This window comes from Somniosus microcephalus, chromosome 9 (genome assembly GCF_052327205.1).
Source record: "Somniosus microcephalus isolate GS21.2 chromosome 9, FLI_Smic_1.0, whole genome shotgun sequence".
In the NCBI taxonomy this organism is placed as follows: Eukaryota; Metazoa; Chordata; class Chondrichthyes; order Squaliformes; family Somniosidae; genus Somniosus; species Somniosus microcephalus.
The window spans coordinates 180,356,221-180,373,463 of record NC_140995.1 but is presented as its reverse complement, the minus strand read 5'-3'; the positions used below and the strand labels follow the sequence as shown (position 1 = coordinate 180,373,463).

At 47.7% G+C, this 17,243-nt stretch overlaps 1 protein-coding gene across 1 annotated transcript in view; it reads left to right on the top strand.

Annotated features, from left to right (window-relative positions):
• The window catches only part of LOC147112884 (uncharacterized), a 333,934-nt gene that overhangs the window by 142,175 nt on the left and 174,516 nt on the right, over window positions 1-17,243 (top strand). Inside the window, exon 5 of the mRNA XM_085998230.1 lies at window positions 1,940-2,046. Within this exon, the coding sequence (XP_085854356.1) occupies window positions 1,940-2,046 (107 nt within the window). The remainder of the gene's footprint in view (window positions 1-1,939; window positions 2,047-17,243) is intronic.

Genomic DNA, 17,243 nt, shown 5'->3' with positions numbered 1-17,243 from the left:
TCTGGTCTCTCTCATGGACTGTCTCTGGTCTGTCTCGTGGACTGTGTTTGGTCTGTCTCGTGGACTGTGTCTGGTCTTTCTCGTGGAATGTGTCTGGTCTCTCTCGTGGACTGTCTCTGGTCTTTCTCGTGGACTGTGTCTGGTCTCTCTCGTGGACTGTCTCTGGTCTTTCTTGTGGACTGTGTCTGGTCTCTCTCGTGGACTGTCTCTGGTCTTTCTTGTGGACTGTGTCTGGTCTCTCTCGTGGACTGTCTCTGGTCTGTCTTGTGGTCTGTCTCTGGTCTCTCTCGTGGACTGTGTCTGGTCTTTCTTGTGGAATGTGTCTGGTCTCTCTCGTGGACTGTGTCTGGTCTTTCTCGTGGAATGTGTCTGGTCTCTCTCGTGGAATGTGTCTGGTCTCTCTCGTGGACTGTCTCTGGTCTGTCTCGTGGACTGTGTTTGGTCTGTCTTGTGGTCTGTCTCTGGTCTTTCTCGTGGACTGTGTCTGGTCTCTCTCGTGGACTGTCTCTGGTCTGTCTCTCATTTTCACTTTAGATTTGCTACTCTTATACCATTCTTGCTGATAAAAACAAGCTTTTCAGTAACTTTCCCTTCTCTCTCTCTCATGATTAAACAGACTGATGCTACCAAACTGCACCTGGTGTTTACAATGGTTTTCCACAGTCTCTCAAGACCTCCTTATCTGTAGTCTTCCAGACAGTCTGCATAACACTTTTCCAATTTGGTGAACCTTCCCAGCATGCCTTCATGAACAGCCGGTTTAACAGTTCTTTTAACCAAATGTAGCTCCTTTAGTAGGTAATTAATGCAGGGTTCTAGTCAGTCCTTTAGTTTCCTTTAAACTGGTATTGAAAAGTCCAAAATCCTTCAACACTAAGAATGAAGTAATAAATCTTAAATAAATATGTATGCTTGGGACAGGTTACAAAAAAGTTATGGGGAATTTGTTGCTATAGGGAAGGAGGAATGCTGTATTCTCATTTTCCATCAAAAACTGGATATATTCATGGTGAGATTGTGTCAGAAACAATGGCCTGGATATTAATGGGAGGGCCACGGGGAAGCCAATTTTACATAATGTTTCGCTGCCTCCAGATTGACTTCCTGACCGGTGGGTGGGAGTAGGAATTTAGTGACAGGAGGCCGCAGCCGGGGACCAGTGGGGACAGTCCCCGGCAGACAGTGGAAGGAAGGCTTTGCAGGAGATTGGGGGTTCCAGCGAGGTCGTGGGGGGGAGGCCGGGGATGTGGAGGCCCAAGGATTACTTGAGCTGCCTGGTGGGGGAAGCACTCATGCTTCTACTGGGCCACAAGGAGTTTTAAAAGGTGCAGATCTTTAATACTTACCTTGATCAGTTGCCGTCTGCGGCCTTGGATCTGCTGCCAGGCAGCCGACAGCATGGGACTACTCCCGACGTTCAGTTAATTCCACGTCGTGGCGCTGATGATATCATCGAGCCTGCCTTTTGTGGGAGCCTCGTCGATGGCCTGATTTGGGTTAGTAAAAATTTAAACGGCCAGGAAAGCAGAGGGCTGGAGCTGGGAGCTAGAAATTTTCAATTTTAACTCTTCCCACCCACCATTCCCGCAGGGTGAGGTGATGGGGGGTATCAAATTGGGCCCTGAGCAATGATTATTAGTTGTGTATGAAATATATTAACAAACCTGTGGTTATTAAGTTCTTGGAAGAAGCATCAATAAAAACCTTGAATGCAAGCAGAATAAAAGACAGTTCCTGGGAGAGATACTGGCCACGATGAGATGTACCACAGGTCTACCAAGGGCCTGTTTGCAGGAGAGGAAAGAGGGGAGGGGGGAAGGGGTACTGTAAGGTTGTGAATGCTCCCAGACTGTTGGCAGGTGCACCAGTACTGAATATGTCATCATGAGTTCTGAGGAATAATGACTAAAATGAAATGTCTGACTCTTTCTTCACTCAGGGGGCAAGCCTGTGTACATATCTGATGATGTGGTAGAGCTTCAGTGCATTTTCACTAGTCCGTCAAAAAAGTATGACTTTGTCTGGAAGTTGGTAGCTACAGATCAGGTGAGTTCATGTGGTTAACGCAGCCCTTTCATGAGTGCTGACTTTATGACCAGCTTTTGCGCAATTTTTTTTTTTAAAAAAAGAACGCTTGGAACTTGCTGTCATTTGTGAGGTATTGTGTTTATCTTATCTGATAACTGCGAAGCCCAGTAGAATCTTAAGCTCTCCTTTGATTGCTTACTGAATTGCTGAGCAGCGTTGCCCTGCCAACCATTGCTGTTCAAGCTTGTAGGACTTGACTAGAAAGTAAACCTCTAAAGATCAATATGGGAGGCGGGGGGAGGAAATGAAGCTGAACCGTGGCGCAGGGCACACAAACGTATGTAAAAGATAAAGTGAAATCACAAGTGTACAATTAAAAAGTATATATTCAACTTACACAAATGCCACAGAATGAATGTATAACTTTTTTAACGATTGAGCAGCTTACCTGAGTATTAATAAAACAGACATACGCAGACTGCAATAAATACAGCCTAGGTTGCTGTACAATATACTATAATGCTAGTTTTTACAATGAAGCAAATTATAGGATTCGGAATGAGAATAAATGAAAATCCAACTTTTTTTTAATGCCTGCCAACTGCTGTATGATTAATTTTGAAACGCATATTTTTTTCATTTGTATTTTTTTGATTGTGAGTGAATTCTAGCTTGTTTGTGTTAATTTGGCAAAGCTGCAAATAATTGGACTTATGAGCCATATTTTCTGACCCAATGTGCAGTTGACCGGCTGTTGGTTGTTCTGGGAAGATCATGGGGCTAATTTTCAACACCTTGGGGCAGTAAACTAGTGGAACGGATCGCTCACCCATTGTAAAATCCACTCGAATTGCATCTCCTCATATTGTGTTAATAGTCTTTCAGCACTTACCATAGCATGGTGCACTTTGAACCCCCAGCTTTCACCTTGAAAAATTCCATCATTCAACCCTTGCATGCACTTAGCACAAAATAATTCTCCTTTCCAATGTAGCCGCACGATAGAGGTACATGTTATAACAGCCACTATGGCCCACATGCTGAAATCTGGGTATCACTTTATGTCACCATGATGATAATAGGAACTTCTCACTATTGTACTCTGGTTGCAGGAGATGAAAGCCCATAACAAAAGAGGAAGAACAAGAATTGGAGGAGGACTCCCAAACATATGAGAATGACCCCCTAAATGAGGAGGAATGTCTAAACTTCATAGTGGGTGTCAGTGATGGGGAAGTTGTAAGAGTGCTGCCAGCTGTAGTTTGGTGAGAACCTTCTCCTCATCCACCTTCTCATCCTATTCACTCATCTGAACTAAAGCCAATACTGAACCACTTTATCAAGTCACTCCTTGTGCTGCAAACCACACGTCAAGGCTGCTTTTAAGGACTCCAGGGTAACCACTGCTCCTCTTCTGTTTCTCTAGGAGCTCTACAGGAAGGAGAACCAGGGCCTAGGGCATCCAGCCATGCCAGCTTGAACCCTCTTAAGCCCCAGGTACATCCATCCCAGGAGATTTGGAGGGGAGTACACTGGGTGAGACCAGGAACCTGCTGACTAGAGGGCCAACTTGACTGATGAGCCTGGGGATTGAGACCGCATGGTGCCTATTTTTTAAAAGGATACTTTGTGAGGATTAAACATACGGCGCAGTTACTGGGGGCCGTGCTATGCAACATGCTGCAGATGGTGGCTTGGGTGGCACAGTCCACTAGCTACATGTGGAGAGCGTTGTATGACCCTCTCGCAATACTGCAATCCACCATGGAGCACATGACAATTCCAGGGATATCTGCAGTGGAATATCCCCATGCTAGAGGCTCTAAGGGCAGTTGGTGCTACCCAAGCATGTGTTCAGAGTGCAGCCGTTGAGGCCTGGAATTATCTCCTCCAACTTTGATAGACTTGGGGGATGCCTGACAAAGTAGGCCTTTAATGATCTAATTGTTGCCATGAGGTCTGCTGTCACTCTGAGCAGTGGCCATAATGAGGCAATGCTCAGCAGCAGTGGGCATGGATGATGGTGCTGCCTCTCAGGCCACACATCAACACTCTCGCATTAGTCCCCTTGAACGTGTGCACATGTGCCACGAAACACGCAGGGCTAGGCTGCCCCTACAGCTGCGAAAGTGGTGCGGCCTACATTGGGTCATCTCGAGTCCCAGTGGCGGTGGGCGCAAGCCATCCCTTGGGATTGAGGCAGCTGTTTCCTCCAGCGGTCGGGGCGAGATGGTTCTCCTTCCTGTGAGCACACAGCCAGCCAGACACCTCACATACTCCGCTCCTGAGATGATACCTAGACAAAGTACTAGATTAGGTGGAAGAGGATCTATAATCACCAAGGGGAAGCACTGGAGAACCGAACACAAGGAAATCACACACATCACATGTAGAATTAAAAGAGTTGGTTGCGTTGCCGTTGGTCTTTGTGCAGAAAGTGCTCTTTCCAATGGTTTCAAACCATGTTTCATTTAGCTGACGGGAATGGGTGTTGTGTGAGAGAGTTAAGGAAGGAAATTAAATTGTTTGCTGTAATAAGTAAGGCATCGACTGCTTGCTTTTGTATGTCGATAGACAGCTGATTGGCTTACGCTGTTGATGTCCCCAGCGACAGCCTGAAATGACCCAGAAGTTTTAAAGTTAAGAGTGGTTACGACCTTGACAGCTACTGGCAGTGCTGTGACTGTGGAGGAGTTTAGATGCAGGTCACCTTGCAACATTCAGCACGACTCTGTCATGGCCTAAATCTAAGCCTCCAGCCACACTGCTCCTTTGATAAATGGAGATACGTCTAGGCTAATTTGCCCACAACTCTTTCTACCCACATTTTCACGTCCTCATTTGTCACAAGATAATTTTTGAGGCGTTTTGTGATGAGGGAGGCAGAGATAATTTGCTGCAACCACTTTTAAAAACAGTTTGAAGTACTTCACCGGGTAGATTTTCGATTGGAAAAGCCTGTGTGACCCAGTGGCCTCCATGCCCAGCTGGGTGAAAGTTTCTGAAGACCTGTGCCACTGATGGGGCCTTTCACACAGCAAGCAGGTTACCATAAAGCCATGGGTGAACTGCCCATAGTTTTCTGTCCATTGATTTCAATTATGCAATGGAACTTTAATTTTCTGACACGCCACACAATAGGGCTGATTTTTACTGTGGCCACCATACAATGTGGTAGTGGCCTGAAAATGGCATCAGGTCACTTACCGCCCTGTTTATATTGACATTGTGGCTATGACCATTAGATGGGCGGGCAGGATGTTTCAGGCAGGAGGCAAGTTTTAATAGGCAAATTGGGGTTCTATGATGTACGCAGCAACCTAATTGCAATTGTGAGGTACATATGAGTGCAGCGTGCAGCCATTTGTACTGGCGTTGAGTGGTCTAACCAGCAGTCCTTGAGGATGCTTAAAAAACCTCGCCGTAAACCATTTTCATCTTTTATTTTTGTGGGGCCCAAGGGGAGCTGTTCTCCGCGTCATCACGTTCTCCGCGCCAACTGGTGGTCACGTGATCGGCGTCATGACGTCATTACGCGGAAATGCAAGAAAGTACATACAGTTTAAAGGTGCAGTCCACAGCTGCACTACACGGTAGTTAAAGGGATGATTACTAATTGCCCTGAGTCTCTTAGTGGCTCCGCCACAGGCGCCCCCCCAGAATTCTCTTTAACAGAGAGTGTCAAATGAACAGGAGGTTTGATGATCCTGCCCGAACGACTACGAACTTTAGGCAGTGGAATGTTGGGAGACGAGCCGGTGCTTGGCTGTGTCTGAAGCGGCGCATCCGGGGTGGAGGAAACAGTAGCAGAAGGTGTGGGCCAGGATGAAGCAGAAGCAGGCAGTTCAATGGTGGGCTGTTGCATAACTGGTCTGGCAGTCAACGGTGGTCGTCCACGGCGAGGTGGCTGGGCGGCAACAACTGGTTCACTCCAATCTAAATGGGCTGGTTTAAGTCGGTCGATAGAGATGGTATCGGACTTGCCTCCCACTTCGACCGTGAAAATTTTTTCTCCCGATGAGGTGACACGAAACGGTCCAGCATAAGGTGGTCTGAGTGTATCTCTATGAGCGTCCTGCCAAATAAAAACGTAATCGGAACTCATAAGTTCTGCCGGAACATGAGGCCTCTGTAGGCTGTGATGCGAGGTTGGAATAGGCAGGAAATTCTTTGCCATCTCGTGATGCTGAAGGAGCTGCTGAGCAGGCGACCACGGTTCTGTATGTGGAGGGAGGAAGTCCCCGGTACTCGAAGTGCTTGACTGTAGACTAACTCAGCCGATGAGGCCTGGAGGTCATCCTTGGGGGCTGTGCGGAGGCCTAGCATCACCCAGGGGAGTCTGTCCACCCAGTTGGGACCACGCAAGCTGGCACGGAGGGACGCCTTAAGAGACCGATGAAACCTCTCGCATAGACCGTTCGCTTGCGGATGGTAAGCGGTGGTACGGTGCAGCTTGGTACCCAAGCCCTGTGCAACTGCGTTCCACAACTCTGACGTGAATTGTGGACCTCGGTCAGAGGAGATGTCAGATGGCACCCCAAACCGGGCCACCCACGACGAAATAAACGCCCTGGATACGTCCACTGCAGTGGTAGCAACCAAGGGAATCGCCTCTGGCCACCTAGTAGTGCGGTCCACTATTGTCAGGAGATGCATGAAACCCCGCGAAGCGGGGAGGGGACCCACTAAGTCCACATGTACGTGATCGAAACGGCGTGCTGGCACCGGGAAGATGGCCACTGGAGCCTTAACATGACGATGGACCTTTGATTTTTGACAGTCCACGCAATTGTTTGTCCAGTCCCGAACGTCCGAATGCATTCCCTTCCAAACAAATTTGCGGGACATGAGCCGTTGTGAAGCTCGCATCCCCGGGTGTGATAAGCCATGTATAGCCTGAAAAATCTTCTTACGCCATTCGACTAGCACAATGGGCCGGGGCACTCCCATGGATGTGTCACACAAGAGCGTGGTTCCTGCTGATTGGAACATAACATCGGCTACCTGCAAACTAGACGGTGTAGCCCGATACGCCTGAACTTCGGGATCTGCCAGTTGTTCTTCCGCCAACCCGACGAAATCAATTCCCAGGTGAACTGCCTGGACTGGGGCACATGAAAGGCAATCAGCCACGAGGTTATCTTTGCCGGACACATGTCGTAAATCCGTCGTAAATTCGGATATGAATGTAAGGTGGCGCTGTTGTCGAGCTGACCACGGCTCCGCCGTTTTGGCCATTGTGAAAGTAAGCGGCTTATGGTCCACGAATGCAGTGAACGGACGCCCTTCTAGGAGAAAATGGAAATGCCGGATGGCCAAAAACAGGGCCAGCAACTCCCTGTCAAAAGTGCTATATTTTCGCTTGTTCTTGCGCAGTTGGCGGCTAAAAAAAGCCAACGGCTGCCAAGTCCCGTCGCCGCATTGTTCTTGAACCGCCCCAATGGCGTAATCGGAGGGATCGGTAGTAAGGGCGATGGTCGCGCCCGGGAGTGGGTGTGCAAGCATAGTTGCGTCTGCCAACGCCACCTTGGTGTCAAGGAACGCCTGGTCCATCTGCGGTGTCCAAATGATAACATCTTTGCCCGACTTCCCTTTGAGTGCTTCGTACAGTGGCTGCATCAACTGGGCTGCCTTGGGGACAAAACGATGATAAAAATTTACCATCCCCAGGAACTCCTGAAGAGATTTGAGTGTGTGAGGCCGCGAGAATGCCATAACTGCCTCTACCTTGGTGGCCAGTGGGACGGCACCTTCTGAGGTAATCCTATGCCCCAGAAAGTCAATGCTGGTTAACCCAAACTGGCATTTGGCTAGGTTTATGATGAGGCCATGTTGGCTGAGACGGGCAAAGAGTGTACGCAAATGGGCCATATGCTCCTTCGTATCCTTACTAGCGATGAGAATGTCATCCAAGTAAACGAAAATGAAGGGAAGGTCCCGTAACACAGAGTCCATGAGTCGCTAAAAGGCCTGAGCCGCATTTTTCAATCCGAACGGCATTCGGAGGAACTCAAAAAGGCCAAACGGTGTGATGACCGCCGTTTTGGGGACGTCTTGAGGGTGCACAGGAACTTGGTGATATCCACGGACGAGATCTACTTTGGAAAATACTGAGTTGCCAGCCAGATGGGCCGAAAAATCTTGTATATGCGGCATTGGATACCTATCCGGCATAGCGGCTTCGTTAAGGCATCTGTAATCCCCGCAAGGCCTCCATCCGCCACCTGGTTTAGGTACAATGTGTAGTGGGGAGGACCAAGGACTATCGGAGCGTCGGACAATCCCAAGGTACTCCATGGTCTGAAACTCCATCTTTGCAGCTGCAAGCTTTCCGGGTTCCAATCTTCGTGCCCGAGCGTAAACAGGCGATCCCGTTGTGGTGATGTGATGCGCCACACCGTGCCTCGCGACTGCTGCCGAAAATGTAGGCCTGGTGAGCTCTGGGAACTCAGCGAGTAGGCGCATAAACCCTTCCTGCGATGGAACCGCACAGGCGACCGACCAGGAGACAGCGGTGCTGCGGTGGCAAGGCACCGCGTGGAAAGTGGACGCATTAATGAGTCGACAATGTCGAACATCGACCAGAAAGCCATTGGCACAGAAAAAATCAGCCCCCAGGATGGCCTGTGATACTTTAGCCGTTATAAACTCCCACACAAAACGCTGACCTCCGAGAGTTAAATTAACTGTCCGTTTACCGAATGTGCGAATGGCCGCACCATTGGCTGCCTCGAGGGAAGGACCGTGACCGCCAGATTGCAGATCCAGCTTTGAAACTGGCAAAATACTGCACTGAGAACCAGTGTCACACAGGAATCGTCGCCCTGTCATGGAATCCGTAATGTAGAGGAGTTTTCCTGCTGAACCGACTGCCATGGTGAACTGGGTGTGTTTTTCAGACCCTGTCGTACTCATCGCAGCTCGCGGGCCGGCTGGAGATTTTTTTTCAGCGAAACTGCAGGGAGGACGGCAGCGTCGAGCCTTGGCGCCAAAACAGGCGTGGTACATACACCAGCCTGCTGAAGGAGGGCTGGACTTCGCTCGCATAGGAGAAAGGCGCCTCGTGGCTGCACAACTCTGCTGTGTGACCGTAAAAATCTTGTCTGCCTCTGCAGCGAGCTCGGCACAGTCCGTAATCGCAGAACTGGCCAAGGCTGCCTGAACTGGTTCAGGTAGCTGGCAGAGGAAGAGTTCTCGGAACAAAAAACATTGGGGCTCCGAACCCAAAAGCGTGAGCATCTGGCTCATCAATTCCGATGGTTTTGAGTCCCCAAGACCGGGCATAGCAATAAGCCTGCGTGCACGCTCCGACTTATTTAAACCAAACACTGTAGTGTCCGAGGATCAATAATACTCAGACTGCAGGAGAACAATAAAACAGGTATTTACTGAACAGAGAGTAATTCAAGACTGAAGTACAGAAGCCTGCTATGGCTTTATATACAGAGGTGGTCACTGCCGGTACTGCAGTATAGAATCAGTTCTTCTCTTAAAGGTACATACACAACAATTCCTCCCCTTTTAGATAAACAGTACATAACATTCATTTAACAACTAAATAATAACTAATTACAATTACAATTTTCTCTGTGCTATATACATCAACTGAAATAATCATTTATAAGTTCAGTCTTTGAGGAGGCTTCCTGATCCTGACTGGATAACGCCTTTCTCAAGTATCCTGTTCTTGCGGTGGAGTTGATTCTGGCTCATTGTCATTGGTTGGTTCATCAGCTTCCAATGCCACTGCTTCTGAGGTAGACGCAATCTGCACTTCGGGTTGATTACCAGGTGCACCCGCTCGTGGTATGGGTTTGGCTTGTTCCTGTGACTCTAGAATCTGGTCAGCATGGTGTCTCACGATGCTCTCTCCAACGTCCACTGTGTACATTAGTGGTCCCTGCTGTGTGCATCTCGTTCCTGGCTGCCATTTTTCTGTTCGGTAGTCGCGGGCCAAGACTGGTTGCCCTATCTTGAAGCTCCTGGTTGGCTTCTCATTTATGTGCTGGAATTGCTTATCCTCAACATCTCGTCTTATGTTTGGTTTGAGCAAATCCAGGCGACATCTTAGCCTTCGGTTGAAGAACATTATGGCTGGAGTTTGGTTGGTGACTGCATGTGTCGCATTCCGGTAAGCAAACAAGAAATTATCCACCTTGTGTTGTAGTGGTATGTCATCATTATGCATTGCCTTTATTGCCTTTTCAAAGGTCTGAACAAACGTCTCAGCCAATCCATTTGTGGCTGGATGATATGGGGCAGATGTGTAATGTTTCACCCCATTATTCCTCAGAAACCTCCGGAAATCCTCGGACACAAACTGTGGCCCATTGTCGGAGCAAATCTGTTCTGGCAAGCCATTCCTGGCGAAGATGGTCCGTAGGACTGCAATAGTTTTCTCCGTGGTGGTGGAGGACATTTTGATGACCTCTGGCCATTTTGAATGGGCGTCCACAGCGATTAGAAACATTGAGTCCATAAATGGACCAGCAAAATCAATGTGTACCCGTTGCCATGGAGATGAGGGCCATTCCCATGGATGTAGCGGGGCCTGTGGTGGAGCGTTTTGGACCTTCTGGCATCCTGTGCATCTCTTGGCCATATCCTCGATTTCTTTATCGATTCCCGGCCACCACACAAACGCCCTGGCTAGGCTCTTCATTTTTACCCCTCCCAGATGACCCTCATGAAGCTCATTGAGCACTCCATCTCTCAACTTGGGTGGAATTACCACTCGGGGTCCACACATCAAGGTCCCCCGGCACACTGACAGCTGTTCTCTCCTTGCCGAGAATGCTGGCAACAGTGAGTCGCCATGTGCTGGTCATCCCTTCACCGTCAAATCATAGACCCGAGAGAGTGTCGGGTCATTTCGGGTTTCCTTCTCTATACTTGAGTTTGTAACAGGCAGACATTCGACTATGGTCGCATGGAATATCTCAACAGGGTCTACTGCAGGTGCTTCCTCTACCGTAGGCAACGGTAGGCGCGACAGCCCATCAGCGTTTCCTTGCTGTTTCGTACCCTTGTACTCTATGTCATACTGATGTGCCCCTAGAAAAAGTGACCATCTTTGCAGCCATTGCGTCGTCATCACCGGAACGCCCTTCTTTGGGTTAAAAATGGAGACCAGGGGCTGATGATCAGTCAGTAGGGTGAATTTCTGCCCGTGCAGATAGTGATTTAACTTCTTCACCCCCCACACCAGGCTGAGGGCCTCCCTGTCAATCTGGGCATAGTTACGCTCGGCTGAGGTTAACGAGCGCGATGCAAAGGCTATTGGCCTCTCTGAACCGTCAAGGAATTTGTGTGACAGCACCGCTCCGATGCCGTAGGGAGACGCATCACATGCTAACCGAATCGGTAGTGTTGGATTGTAGTGGGCCAATACTTCTTTTGAAGTGATTAGGCATTTACATTTCTGAAAGGCATGCTTACACTCATCACTCCATCTCCATGTTACTCCAGTTTGCAGTAGGGCATTCAGTGGGTGCAGAATTGTAGTTAAATTCGGCAAGAACTTATGGTAGTAGTTCACCAACCCAAGGAACGACCTCAGTTGCGACACATTTTCCGGTGCTGGAGCCTTGACTACAGCCTCAATCTTGTCCGGCGACTTATGCAACCCTTCCTCATCAATCATGTGGCCACAATACGAGATTTGTCTCCTGAAGAACTCGCATTTGGGGCGGTTGGCTCGTAGCCCATATTCCTGTAATCTCGTGAACACCTGCTCCAGGTTGGCAAGGTCATTTTCGCCCGTAACCAGGATGTCGTCCAAATAACACTGGGTCCCCGGGATCCCTTGCAGGACTTGTTCCATCGCCCTCTGCCAAATAGCCGGGGCTGATGCTACCCCGAATTCCAGTCGATTGTACTGGTAAAGGCCTTTGTGAGTGTTTATCGTGAGGTATTTCCTAGATGCTTCTTCCACCTCCATTTGTAGATACGCTTGGGCCAGATCAATCTTTGTAAAGCGTTTCCCTTAAGATAGTGAGGCGAAATTATCTTCTATCCGTGGAAGTGGATATTGTACTGTGTGCAGGACTGGGTTCACAGTTACCTTGAAGTCCCCACAGATGCGAACCTTCTTCGGTTCCCCAGGCGTGCTGCTCAATGATTTCTTCATTACAGGAACGATGGGTGTGGCCCACTCGCTCCAGTCCACCTTGGACAGAACACCCGAATGCTGCAGACTCTGCAGCGTTATCTTCAATTTTTATCATTGCCGTTACTCCTTTTAGAGTCCCAAGTCCTTGTTGGAACACCTCTTTCGCGTCAGTTAGAATTTTTGACAGTCGTCCAGGTGTGACGTCATCATCCTTTTTATCAGTCACAGTTAGCGCCTGAATGGAATGCCAATCCAATTGTATTTTTCTGATCCATTCACGTCCCAATAGTGGTGGTCCTCCATCCGGTAGTATATATAGATACAGTTTCTGTGTTTCCTTGCCGTTGTATTCAACTGGCACCCTTATTTTTCCTCTGGGGTAGACTTTTTGCCCCGTGTATGTCTTCAATACAATGGACGTGTCCTTCAAGGGTATGTGTGAGAATAGCCGCTCATAGTCTCGTCGATTCATGACAGTTAGGGCTGATCCTGTATCCAATTCCATCTTTACTTGGGACCCTGCTATCATGAGGGTGACCCAAATGGTTTGGTGATCCTCCTTTGCGATCACGTTGTGTAACTTTAGACAACTTAGTCTCCTGCTCCCGGAGTCATTATCACTCTCCTGATCTTCTGAACTACTGTCTGTCATTTTTTTTACTTTCTTGTACTTTTCCTTCGTAGTTCTTGTAGTGTTGGTTTTCTTTCCCGACCTGCAGACTCTTGCTATATGTCCCATTTTCCCGCTTTGCCTGCATACTTTGTCCTTAAACCAGCAGTCCTTCTGATCATGGGTTGTTCTGCCGCAGCGATAGCACTTTTCTGCTCCATACGCCATTTCGTTAGCGCTGTATTCTTGTGGTTTCTGTTGTATTTCCGCAGCTCCCCGTGCTGCTGCTTCATAGGATACTGCCACGCTGAAAGCCTGTTCTACGTCAGGTCCTTTTCCGAACGTAGTCGTTTCTGGGTTCCTTCACTCTGGAGCCCGCAGACAAACTTATCCCGTAAGGTGTCTGCTAGTCCTGTTCCGAACTGGCAGTGCTTCAATAACTTGCGTAGTTCCGTAAGATAGTCAGCATTGCTCTCATCTTTGTGCTGGTTTCTTTTATGGAACTTGAATCTTTCTGCTATCAGCAGCGGTATAGGGTTTAGGTGTTCCTGTAAGATATTAACAATCTCTTCAAAACTTTTCTCCATTGGTTTAGCTGGGGTAATTAAATTTCACAATAGGCCGTACGTTCTCGCGCCCATCAAATTTAATAATACCGACGCCTTCTTTCCATTGGCCACCTCATTGGCATTGCAGTACACTTCAATTCTTTCCACATACGTGGTCCAGTCTTCTACCTCGTTGTCGAAAGCAGTGATACTGCTACTCTTCGGCATCTTGGGTGATTTAAAATGGCGCCTCCTGCGCTTTTTCTTCTTCCCCAATGTAATAAAATGGCGCCTCCCGCGCTTTTCCTTCTTCCCCAATGGAATAAAATGGCGCCTCCTGCGCTTTTCCTTCTTCCCCTTGCTGCCACGCTGCTCCTAGCGTTCTACAGGGTAATGGCGGCGACCCGCGGCTTCGGCGCGTCTCACTTTTCCTTCCCCGCATTCTATCCTCTCCACGCTGCCCTGTTCTTGAGCACCGACCGCGCCCTGTGCGCTCCACCCTCTCTCTCTTTTCCTCCCGACGACGCTGCACGGCCCCTTTGTAGAGCCGCTCGATCGAGCTCGAGCCCGCCGCCGTCCGGAAGGGTCAGCGCACTACCTGCTACCAGCACGACTTGCTGGAACACCTCGACTGGGGAGCCAGGCCCAGCTCTCCACAGCCTCCCCTGCAACTCTCCGATGGATCCCTGGGCGGTTGCCCGCGGTCGACGCCCGCCGTTCTGACTTCGACCTCCAAGAAGCTTCTCTTCAGGAAAAAGATCCCCGTGAGGTGATGCAGTACTGCAGGTGAGTTCAACCTGCCCGTCGCCAGTGTAGTGTCCGAGGATCAATAATACTCAGACTGCAGGAGAACAATAAAACAGGTATTTACTGACAGAGAGTAATTCAAGACTGAAGTACAGAAGCCTGCTATGGCTTTATATACAGGGGTGGTCACTGCCGGTACTGCAGTATAGAATCAGTTCTTCCCTTAAAGGTACATACACAACAAACACCTGTAGCAAACGAGTTTTTAGAGCTTCATACTTGCCCTCTGCCGGTGGATTGCCAAGGAGGCTAACGACCCGTGAGGCCGTGGCGCTGTCGAGAGCGGAGACCACGTAATAATAACAGGTCGAATCCACTGTAATCTCCCGGAGTGCGAACTGGGCTTCTGCCTGGAAAAACCATGCTGCTGGCTGCTGTTCCCAGAACTGCGGCAATTTAAGGGCGACGGCGTTCGTATTCATTATAAATATCTCAACGAAAGTTGTCCGACGAGATCGGGGTCACCAATGCCTATCCGAATAATGAAGTTCAACTCAGTGAAACAAAATAACAAAGTTTATGAAACAAACAACATAACTGGTAACACTACAGGAGAAGATGTACACAGGTCTGTGCAGCCCCACAGCACCTGAAAGACTGCTGCAAAGTACTGGAAGCTGACGTCATGACGTCATCACGTTCTCCGCACCAACTGGTGGTCACGTGATCGGCGTCATGACGTCATCACACGGAAATGCAAGAAAGTACATACAGTTTAAAGGTGCAGTCCACAGCTGCACTACACGGTAGTTAAAGGGATGATTACTAATTGCCCTGAGTCTCTTAGTGGCTCCGCTACAAAATCCTTAAAAATAAAATAAGAAAACCATGCCTTAATTATTGTTACCTAAGAGAGAAAATTATCTCAAGGTTTGTGATGCCCTGTTTATGGTAATTTCCCCCCACCATCTAGACTTCTGGTGTGCCGAGGTGAAACTGGACTAGAAATTAATTATAAAAAGGTAATTAATATTTATTCAGCACACTTTGATCTGCTGAATTTAACTACACAGAAAAACTAGCCCTGTCCGACATTGTGCATTAGCCTTGAATGCCAATGTACGTCTCAGATTTGATAAAACAAACCCACTGGGTATTAGAAAGGTTATTAACATTCACGTTGCTAGCTGTGCTCCAAGGTTTACACTGTAGATGCAAGTCTGGTACAAAGAAGATCATTTTATCAATTGTGCTTGTTGGGTGTACAGTATCTGTAAACAATCAAAGCTAGTCTCTGCATCACGAATTGTTTTTATACATTCTGTTATTTATTCTTCATTAAAGGAAATAGATTTTATTTCTAGAAATAGTCAATGAAGGTTTGGTTATTAGTTTACAAGTGAATTGGTTATCCTGTCACACAAAACATTCTCACAGGTAGTTGTCTTAAAAAGGTGAACCAGATGATCGTATCTCTTTCTTGACTCCTCTCATGTTCTTAAGATGTGGCTCTTTGGCACAGTTTACTAAAGATCCAATGTACTGTGTTTGTATTGATTTACACCCACTTGATTAGTTACTGAGTATGAGATTTGATTACATCTTTACTCTGTACATCGATCTGCTGTTTGTAAAATAAAACAGCTTAATGATTTGTATCTTGCCTTGTGTCAATAAGTGATTCAGTCTGCCTTGGAAAGATTGGAGAAGTGCACACGAGGACACATGTGAATGATATGATGGCCAGTTCACATCACAAGGGAGTCCTAGTGTTACATCCTCAGGTATGCTCTCGTGTAATTAGATATTGGGCAGTATGGGCATATTCCTGGATGCCGGACTGCTTACGGAAGTGACTAGCTCCACTGTACCTGAGAGAAAGCTAAAGCAGACCCGAAACTTGTAACAGATATATCAACACTATCATCACCCTTTCCACATTATGTGTCACCACCAACTGGGGTGGGTGCAATACAATACTTTGTACACTGCATAAATGTGTCCATACTACAACATGTGCTGTGAATACAATTATACTACATCACAAAGTTCATAGACCTTTTCCCTCCATTGGACCTTTTTCATATATATGCATCAGAGAAAGCAAAGCTTTGGGCAAGGTGCCCTGCACTTTAAAAAAATATATATCCAGCAGGACAGGGTCACTCAGTCCTACCTCATGCACTGTAATAGGATTGCAGCCCTCTCTGACTTACTAAGGGTAATCTAAACGCTTGCCTTTTGGCATTCTTCCATTTCAAACAGCCTGTTTCTTTTTAAGTCTTCCTTCCAGAGAGTTAGCAGAGGTGAAGATGCAAATAAAGAATCCAACTCATTTTTAGAAAGGTTGCGCTGACGGATATCGCCTGCATAGAATGTGACAACTGAACAACTGATTTCAGTTGCTGAAGTTTTTAGGTTGTTTTTGTTTGAACAGTTTATAGGGATAAATTATTTGCTGTCTACTTGCAAGACATTGTTTTTTATTACATTTTGTACACATTAAGATCCTGTAATGCTGAGTGGAACATTTTCCCACTTTTTGCCTTTTTAGGATTCTCAGCATACGTATAGAACAGATGCAGCGTAAAATTCCTTGAAAGCTCTATTTACTTGCTGTAATGTACCTTAACTCCTTACATCAGAAGGCCAGCTCTACTGCTCCAGTGTGACATTTCCATTTCCCACACCATTCAATGTTATGGCTGGCCTGAGCAGGATAGCAAAATTTGGCAATAAATCAATTTGTCCTATGCTGTGGACTTGACCCTCTTAGGAACTGGATTAAAGGTAGCGCATTGTCCTGGTAGAGTGAATCACGTATCATTTTACCACATTTGTTAACAAAGAAATTCACAACCTGCTCTTCATTATCTACATGCTACCGCTTAGAAACATTGGCCGATAAATTGGTTTTGTGCCAGTTGCCGGCATGACATGGAAGACGCGTTTGGAACACAGAGGCCTGAGGCTTGCTCAAAATTGGGCCTTGGGCCTCATTTCCATAAAAACAGTGAGCCACGGATGCCAATTGGGCATTCCTATTGTAGCTTGATGGTCAGTCCCTTCTCAAAATCAGCTGGCTTGGACACCAAGCTGGCCTGCATCTAAGTCCTGGGAGGGGGGAGGAGATGAGCTCCTGCTCATCCTGGTTCCACATGGCCGCAGCACTATTGGGCAAAAATTTGGGCTGGGGGAT